General features: G+C 41.6%; 1 protein-coding gene across 1 annotated transcript; it reads right to left on the bottom strand.

Annotated features, from left to right (window-relative positions):
- Positions 1 to 712: 712 nt before the first annotated feature.
- LOC133577369 (protein S100-A1-like) lies at positions 713 to 6,513 on the bottom strand. Its single transcript, XM_061931119.1, has 3 exons — positions 6,390 to 6,513; positions 1,002 to 1,172; positions 713 to 939 (listed from the first exon to the last, which is right to left on the bottom strand). The coding sequence occupies exons 2-3, from the start codon at positions 1,137 to 1,139 to the stop codon at positions 778 to 780; spliced, it is 300 nt and encodes a 99-aa protein (XP_061787103.1). The 5' UTR covers positions 1,140 to 1,172; positions 6,390 to 6,513; the 3' UTR covers positions 713 to 777.
- Between the last annotated feature and the right edge of the window lie 3,308 nt (positions 6,514 to 9,821).

Here is a 9,821-nt window from a genome sequence, read left to right as displayed (position 1 = left end):
ATGTCAGACAGTCATTTTCTGCCATCTAGTGGTCAAGCCGAAAATGACACACAATTGCCTTGACAACAAATCCAAACAACTCCTTCACTATAACACACACAAACACTTATTTGTGTTGTGTGTATCTATATACATACAGTATATATTTTGCATATTTACATGGGGGTGTATTTCATTTCTGAGCAAGAGAAAGAAAGATTACAGGAAATAATGAGTGGATCTTTACCTGGGCGTGGCGCCTGTGGGTTTTAAAGGCACCATTACACCCTGCATTGTTTAAGACACAACATTACACACTGCATTGTGTCCTGGCAACCTGTTTTGCCTTGTAAGTACCTTGTACCATTTTCCCCCGAGTTCAGACTTCTAGGCAGGGAAGTTTAGAGACTGGATTTTTCCACTCGTCTCCCCCCCCCCCCCCCCCGCCATGATGCACACAGAAAAGTATTTAGTGGAGCAACACAGCCTGAAATATTTCCTCATAAATCCACAGCTCATTTGTGCGCCAGTGGCGTGGAAAGGTGTGGAAACGCGTGGAACATTCCGGCATTCCCCCGGGACAGCGATACGTTATCAAACAAAGAGGGAGAGTCTGCTGTGTACTTTGCCTCCTTGTCATGGCTGACTGGACCTTTCAGGTGGGAATGCTCCCGGTTGCCATGGGAATGGGTGCAGTAGTAAAGAGACTTGGCAATAAAAACAAAGTCATGAGGAAGTTGGAAACCCAGTTGGGACATTTAATGGACTACACACATAAAACACGTCCTCTTGCAGGATTCACTTCCTGGCCTTCTGCTTCATTTGCAACTTGTAGCACTGCTCGCAAGCTATGGAGAGTCCGACCACTAATGACACAAACTCCTCAAAGTCCACCTGGCCGTCCCCGTTTGTGTCCAAGTCCTTCATGATCTTGTCCACGGCAGCGGGGTCCTTCTGGGACTGAAGTGAGGAAAGGAAGGGTGAAGATCTAGTGTGGCATTCCCTTTAAGGTCCTTACTTACTCGGAGGAAGTTGGACAGCTCGTTCTCCATCAGTTCCCGCAGCTCCCGCCGGTTGAGGGTCCCCTTGCCGTCCCTGGAGGCGTAACGGTGGAACACGGTGATGAGGGACTCCATGGCGATCTCTAGTTCCGAAGGCATGGTCGCTTCAAGTGGGCTTGCACTGAGGGGGAACTGTGGAAACAGTAAAAATGTCCACTGTATTTGAATCATTATTCAAATTAGGTCATTTATTCCCACTTTTCCTTACAGAGGTGCTCTAAATCGAACTGATTAAGAGGGCACACGGGCCCCCTTTAGGCCACCCCAAATATTTTCACTAAATCCCGAGCTTCCTCTTACGTTAAAATGCAAAACTGTTCCAAAAATTGAGAAAAAGACAAGCTAATAAATCAATCGATGAATGATTTTATGAATTAATTTTACAAATCAATTGATCTATTACTGTAGTTATTACTATATAAAACTGAATTAATCACTCATTTTAATATGACTTTGATTAATATTATTAAGTGATATATTACTATCACAATAAATATTTTTATAACTATATTAGTAGAAATCAATTACAATTCTATTCAACAATCATTAATTTAATTTGATTGCATTTAGCTCATTTGACTCAATTTAAAGGTATTTTCACCATTAATAATAACTATCATCTGTTTATTTTTATATTATTAACAAAACAGTAATAGTACAAATGTATTTATTTCCTATATCAAAAATATGTATATTTGCCTCCTCTCTGAGCTGCCACCTTACCGTGGTAGAGGAGTTTGCGTGTCCCAATGATCCTAGGAGCTATGTTGTCCGGGGGATTTATGCCCCCTGGTAGGGTCTCCCAAGACAAACTGGTCCTAGGTGAGGGATCAGACAAAGAGCAGCTCGAAGACCTCCATGAAGAATAAAAATAAAGGACCCAGATTTCCCTCGCCCGGACGCGGGTCACCGGGGCCCCCTTCTAGAGCCAGGCCCGGAGGCGGGGCACGATGGCGAGCGCCTGGTGGCCGGGCCTGTCCCCATGGGGCACAGCCCGAAGAGGCAACGTGGGTCCCCCCTCCAATGGGCTCACCACCCATAGCAGGGGCCATAGAGGTCGGGTGCAGTGTGAGCTGGGCGGCAGCCGAAGGCAGGGCACTTGGCGGTCCGATCCTCGGCTACAGAAGCTAGCTCTTGGGACGTGGAACGCCACCTCGCTGGGGGGAAGGAGCCTGAGCTAGTGCGCGAGGTCGAGAAGTTCCGGCTAGATATAGTCGGACTCACTTCGACGCACAGCAAGGGCTCTGGAACCAGTTCTCTCGAGAGGGGCTGGACTCTCTTCCACTCTGGCGATGAGAGGCGACGGGCTGGGGTGGCAATTCTTGTTGCCCCCCGGCTCAGAGCCTGCACGTTGGAGTTCAACCCGGTGGACGAGAGGGTAGCTTCCCGCCACCTTCGGGTGGGGGGACGGATCCTGACTGTGGTTTGCGCTTACGCGCCAAATGGCAGCTCAGAGTACCCGCCCTTTTTGGATTCGCTCGAGGGAGTACTTGAGAGCGCTCCCCCGGGTGATTCCCTCGTTCTACTGGGGGACACTCAATGCTCATGTTGGCAGCGACAGTGAAACCTGGAGAGGCGTGATTGGGAAGAATGGCCGCCCGGATCTGAACCCGAGTGGTGTTTTGTTATTGGACTTTTGTGCCCGTCACAGATTGTCCATAATGAACACCATGTTCAAACATAAGGGTGTCCATATGTGCACTTGGCACCAGGACACCCTAGGCCGCAGTTCCATGATCGACTTTGTAGTTGTGTTATCGGATTTGCGGCCTCATGTTTTGGACACTCGGGTGAAGAGAGGGGCGGAGCTTTCAACCGATCACCACCTGGTGGTGAGTTGGCTGCGATGGTGGGGGAGGATGCCGGACAGACCTGGCAGGCCCAAACGCATTGTGAGGGTTTGTTGGGAACGTCTGGCAGAGTCTCCTGTCAGAGAGAGTTTCAATTCCCACCTCCGGAAGAACTTTGAACATGTCACGAGGGAGGTGCTGGACATTGAGTCCGAGTGGACCATGTTCCGCGCCTCTATTGTCGAGGCAGCTGATTGGAGCTGTGGCCGCAAGGTAGTTGGTGCCTGTCGTGGCGGTAATCCTAGAACCCGTTGGTGGACACCGGCGGTGAGGGATGCCGTCAAACTGAAGAAGGAGTCCTATCGGGTTCTTTTGGCTCATAGGACTCCTGAGGCAGCGGACAGGTACCGACAGGCCAAGCGGTGTGCGGCTTTGGCGGTAGCGGAGGCAAAAACTCGGACATGGGAGGAGTTCGGGGAAGCCATGGAAAACAACTTCCGGACGGCTTCGAAGCGATTCTGGACCACCATCCGCCGCCTCAGGAAGGGGAAGCAGTGCACTATCAACACCGTGTATGGTGAGGATGGTGTTCTGCTGACCTCGACTGCGGATGTTGTGGATCGGTGGAGAGAATACTTCGAAGACCTCCTCAATCCCACCAACACGTCTTCCTATGAGGAAGCAGTGCCTGGGGAATCTGTGGTGGGCTCTTCTATTTCTGGGTCTGAGGTTGCTGAGGTAGTTAAAAAGCTCCTCGGTGGCAAGGCCCCGGGGGTGGATGAGATCCGCCCGGAGTTCCTTAAGGCTCTGGATGCTGTGGGGCTGTCTTGGTTGACAAGACTCTGCAGCATCGCGTGGACATCGGGGGCGGTACCTCTGGATTGGCAGACCGGGGTGGTGGTTCCTCTCTTTAAGAAGGGGAACCGGAGGGTGTGTTCTAACTATCGTGGGATCACACTCCTCAGCCTTCCCGGTAAGGTCTATTCAGGTGTACTGGAGAGGAGGCTACGCCGGATAGTCGAACCTCGGATTCAGGAGGAACAGTGTGGTTTTCGTCCTGGTCGTGGAACTGTGGACCAGCTCTATACTCTCGGCAGGGTCCTTGAGGGTTCATGGGAGTTTGCCCAACCAGTCTACATGTGCTTTGTGGACTTGGAGAAGGCATTCGACCGTGTCCCTCGGGAAGTCCTGTGGGGAGTGCTCAGAGAGTATGGGGTATCGGACTGTCTGATTTTGGCGGTCCGCTCCCTGTATGATCAGTGTCAGAGCTTGGTCCGCATTGCCGGCAGTAAGTCGAACACATTTCCAGTGAGGGTTGGACTCCGCCAAGGCTGCCCTTTGTCACCGATTCTGTTCATAACTTTTATGGACAGAATTTCTAGGCGCAGTCAAGGCGTTGAGGGGATCCGGTTTGGTGGCTGCAGGATTTGGTCTCTGCTTTTTGCAGATGATGTGGTCCTGATGGCTTCATCTGGCCAGGATCTTCAGCTCTCGCTGGATCGGTTCGCAGCCGAGTGTGAAGCGACTGGGATGAGAATCAGCACCTCCAAGTCCGAGTCCATGGTTCTCGCCCGGAAAAGGGTGGAGTGCCATCTCCGGGTTGGGGAGGAGACCCTGCTCCAAGTGGAGGAGTTCAAGTACCTCGGAGTCTTGTTCACGAGTGAGGGAAGAGTGGATCGTGAGATCGACAGGCGGATCAATGCGGCGTCTTCAGTAATGCGGACGCTGTATCAATCCGTTGTGGTGAAGAAGGAGCTGAGCCGGAAGGCAAAGCTCTCAATTTACCGGTCGATCTACGTTCCCATCCTCACCTATGGTCATGAGCTTTGGGTTTTGACCGAAAGGACAAGATCACGGGTACAAGCGGCCGAAATGAGTTTCCTCCGCCGAGTGGCGGGGCTCTCCCTTAGAGATAGGGTGAGAAGCTCTGTCATCCGGGGGAAGCTCAAAGTAAAGCCGCTGCTCCTCCACATCGAGAGGAGCCTGATGAGGTGGTTCGGGCATCTGGTCAGGATGCCACCCGATCGCCTCCCTTGGGAGGTGTTTAGGGCACGTCCGACCGGTAGGAGGCCACGGGGAAGACCCAGGACACGTTGGGAAGACAACGTCTCCCGGCTGGCCTGGGAACGCCTCGGGATCCCCCGGGAAGAGCTGGACAAAGTGGCTGGGGAGAGGGAAGTCTGGGCTTCCCTGCTTAAGCTGCTGCCCCCGCGACCCGACCTCGGATAAGCGGAAGAAGATGGATGGATGGATGGATGTATATTTGCCAGAAAGGAAATTCAACTAATAATAATTTCAAGTAAATTGTTTTTTATTTTTAAAAATATTGTATTATTTGCTAGAAAGGAATTTAAACTACAAATAACTTTACATATTTAAAAATATATATATTTTTAGATTGAAAAAATATGCATTTGCCAGAAAGTAAATTCAACGGACAATAATTGTAATTTTGTATAAAAAATATTATACATGATATAAAGGATATTCAACCAACAATAATTTTTTGGTAAATCCTTTTTCATCTTTATATTTAAAAAAATATATCATATTTGCCAGAAATAATTTTCAGGTACATTATTGTATATATATATATAATTTCTTGAAAAAGAAAATTCAACTAACTTAAGGGGAAATTTTTATTCCTTAACTTTTAATATTTAAAATAACATTGTATGATGTTTGCTAAAAAAATACATTTGACTAATAATACATTCAGGTAAGTTGTTATTATTATTTTTTTTTTTTAATGTTTTTTAAGGCCGGGTTTGGTTTTGGAAATGGAATTGTATTATTATGGTATTATTGTGTATTATTTTGTTGGACTGATTAATAAATTAAAAAAAACAAAAAACAATAGAATATCATGGTATATTTATTATAAAGGAAATTCAATAATCTAATAATATTTTAGGTAAATTATTAGTTGTTTTGGATTTTTTGAAAGCATTTTTAATAAAGACCTTCAGTCTTGCCATTCCTCATAGTCATGAGACAAGTATTGTATAACTGCGACGCGTGCTTGCCATACATTCCCCGAGGTCCTCTCATGTTTCTATTAAGTCTTTCAATTAATTTACAATCTTTTAATACTATTTTGGAGGTTGTGGTCATCATTATTACAGTTTTCCATGACAAGTAGGTGACACAGTTCAAGAAGCTGCTTGTAAAGGGTTAAGCAATCCTTTTGGGTTGTGGTTTGCTGCAAAAAACCCTGCCCACAGATGACTCAGGAATTGCAAGGCAGTCTGATGTGAGTGGAAAATAAAGCATACAAGCAAAACACAAATAGCAAAGATGAATAAGTAGTCTCACTATTTAACTGGTTTGCACCAAGGGATACTTGACAACACGCTGCAGTATAGAACCACGCCTATTAGATTTGCAGAAGAGCTGGAGTATGTCCGGGGTGTAGAAAGCTGACATAAAAATGTGTTTAAAGTAACAATAAAGCACATTCAGATAGTGCTCATCTAAGCTGCATCAATCCAAGCACAGCAGAATGAGCTGTACTAACATACTAGCTACGCATTGAAGGTGAAATGATCAACTTTCTTACCGTCAGCACAGGAGGGAAATGATGAACAGAAGTTGACCCAAAGTGCAGCAGAGGTTTTATAGACCGGCAACGCCCTGCCCGAGCGGTGCAGTGTGTGTGTGTGTGTGTGTGTGTGTGTGTGTGTGGGTGTGTGTGTGAGTCAACAGCAGTGAACCATGACACAGACCATTAGAGCTGGCTGTTAACATGATGAAATAAACTTTACTGGACTACGGCTGGCTTCCATGGCGAAAAACAAACAAGCGTGGAAAGTGACTCAACATACCAGATAAAGCCACTCAGCAGAGACAACACATACTGCTGATTACATTTGATCAGTAAACTAACCTCACATTACGTCTCCTATGAAGCGGAGCGTGGAATTGGTAGAGCGTTGGCTTTGTTTATAGCAATCGTGAATAACACAGAAGTTTGCATGCTGGATGTTAACGTCATGTAAAATGTTTTTGTTGATGGAAAAAAATGACAAGCTATTTTCCATATTCATTTAAAGAAAGCCTACCCAGTGGCCTAGTGGTTAGAGTGTCCGCCCTGAGATCGGTAGGTCATGAGTTCAAACCCCGGCCGAGTCATACCAAAGACTATTACCTTAGCAGGGTTGGAATTGGGGGTTAAATCACCAAAATGATTCCCGGGCGCAACCACTGCTGCTGCTCACTGCTTCCCTCACCTCCCAGGGGGTAAACAAGGGTTTGGGTCAAATGCAGAGGACACATTTCACCACACCTAATGTGTGTGTGACAATCATTGGTACTTTAGTGAAGTGAACTATATTTATATAGCGCTTTTCTCTCGTGACTCAAAGCGCTTATACATAGTGAAACTCAATATCTAAGTTACATTTTTAAACCAGTGTGGGTGGCACTGGGAGCAGGTGGGTAAAGCGTCTTGCCCAAGGACACAATGGCAGTGATTAGGATGGCAGAAGCGGGGATCGAACCTGGAACCCTCAAGGTGCTGGCACGGCCACTCTACCAACTCTATTTATTATAAATAATATGTGTAAACGTATACATTATGTATAAATATATATTGTATATACCGCCCCAAATTTAACTTTAAGCTTTTTGGCAAATAGTTTTGCACAATTTGTACCATTTGATGGAATAAATTATCATTAGCTTTTTGGTGTAGTTTATTACATAAAATACATAAATTAGCATTAGTATTTCTTTTATATTCAAACGTGCATCCATCCATTGTCTACTGCTTGTCCCTTTCGGGGTCAATTTTACACATTTTAATTTGCTGATTTTAAATATGTAATAAAAAAATTATACTGTTTACACTTTACCACATCGCAATTTTTTTTTATTAGGCATATTGCACAACATTCCTGCCCTAAATTAAGCATGTTGAAGCATAAAAATGGCTAAATGAACAACAAATATCAATACTGCAATAGTATTGGCCACGAGAGGAGACCAAAACCACTCACACCTGTTCTGTATTGTGGCCACTGATTGGCTCAGTGACAGGATGCATAACTATATTGAATTAAAAGGGTGACTAAAGGGGTTTATTTCATGTCATTTTTTGTTGTTGAAAAATAATTAGAAAATGGATGGATGGATGGAAGTTTTATATGCTCTCTCTCTCTCTCTCTCTCTCTCTCTCTCTCTCTCTCTCTCTCTCTCTCTCTATGTGTGTGTATATATATATATATATATATATATATATATATAATATATATATATATATATATATATACATATATAAATATACATACATACATATTTACAATTATATATATACATATATAATACATATAAAATATTTATTATAAAAATATATGTAAATATATATATATATAAATATACATACATACATATATACAATTATATATACATACATATATAATACATATAATATATTTATTATATATAATATATGTAAATATATACATTATATATAAATATGTATTGTATATAACATTATTATATATATATTTTTTCTAGATTGGGAAAGTTTTATTATAAAAACTGAAATAAAATTTAAGAATATATAATTTTTTACAAAATTAGTTATGCCTTGTAATTTTCACACAAAACATGCTATGACTCGGTTTATTTTTAATTCCTAATATGTTTTTTAATTGTATATTTTTAATTGGAAAATGACATGTATAAAATGGTTTTATTTTAGTAATATATATGTATATATATACAGTATATATATATATATATATATATATATATATAGATATATATATAGATATATATATATATATATATATATATATATATATATAAACACACACACACAAAGATATATATATACATTTATATATACATATACATATACACATTGAAATATAGACGCATACATACATACATACATAAATACATATATACATACACACACATACATATATACAGTATATGCATATACACATACATACTTATATACACATATACATACATACATACATACGTGTATATATATAAACACACATTATATATACATATATACACATATATACATTATATAAACACCTATATATACACACATATATACATTATATATGTACACACACATTATATATACACAACACACATATACACACACACATTGAGTTTGGGTTTATATATATATATATATATATATATATATATATATATATATATATATATATATATATATATATATATATATATATATATATATAAACCCAAACTCAAACCATCCTTGTTTGTGAATGACTGAGCATTTCATGGAGTCTACTTTTATACCCAATCATGGCACCCACCTGTTCCCAATTAGCCTGTTCACCTGTGGGATGTTCCACATAAGTGTTTGATGAGCATTCCTCAACTTTCTCAGTCTCTTTTGCCACTTGTGCCAGCTTTTACGAAACATGCTGCAGACATCAAATTCTAAATCAGCTAATATTTGCGAAAAATAAAGTTTTACAGTTCGAACGTTAAGTATCTTGTCTTTGCAGTCTATTCAATTGAATATAGGTTGAAAAGGATTTGCAAATCATTGTATTATGTTTTTATTTACGATTTACACAACGTGCCAACTTCACTGGTTTTGGGTTTTGTACATACATACATACATACAAATATATACACATACATACATACATACATATATACACAATATATATACATATATACATTATATACACATATATATATATATTATATATACACACATTATATATATATACACACATTATATACTGTGTTTATATACATATATATATACATATATACAGTGTTGGGACTAACGCGTTACAAAGTAACGCGTTACTGTAACGCCGTTACTATCGGCGGTAACTAGTAATCTAACGCGTTATTTTTTATATTCAGTAACTCCGTTACCGTTACTACATGATGCGTTACTGCGTTATTTTGCGTTATTTTTTATGTAGTATCGGCTAGAAACTGAGAAGATCTGAGTGTTGCAGCGCTGCTGAAGAGGCGA

Source organism: Nerophis lumbriciformis, linkage group LG37, assembly GCF_033978685.3.
Source record: "Nerophis lumbriciformis linkage group LG37, RoL_Nlum_v2.1, whole genome shotgun sequence".
NCBI classification, from domain to species: domain Eukaryota; kingdom Metazoa; phylum Chordata; class Actinopteri; order Syngnathiformes; family Syngnathidae; genus Nerophis; species Nerophis lumbriciformis.
Note: the sequence above shows the minus strand (reverse complement) of the source record. Positions and strands in the feature narration are given on the sequence as shown.

Bases quoted from the DNA above. Each gene is read 5' to 3' on its own strand.
- LOC133577369 (XM_061931119.1), bottom strand. From the start codon at position 1,139: ATGCCTTCGGAACTAGAGATCGCCATGGAGTCCCTCATCACCGTGTTC. The intron at 940-1,001 runs GTAAGTAAGGAC...TCCTCACTTCAG, and splicing joins AGCTGTCCAACTTCCTCCGA to TCCCAGAAGGACCCCGCTGC.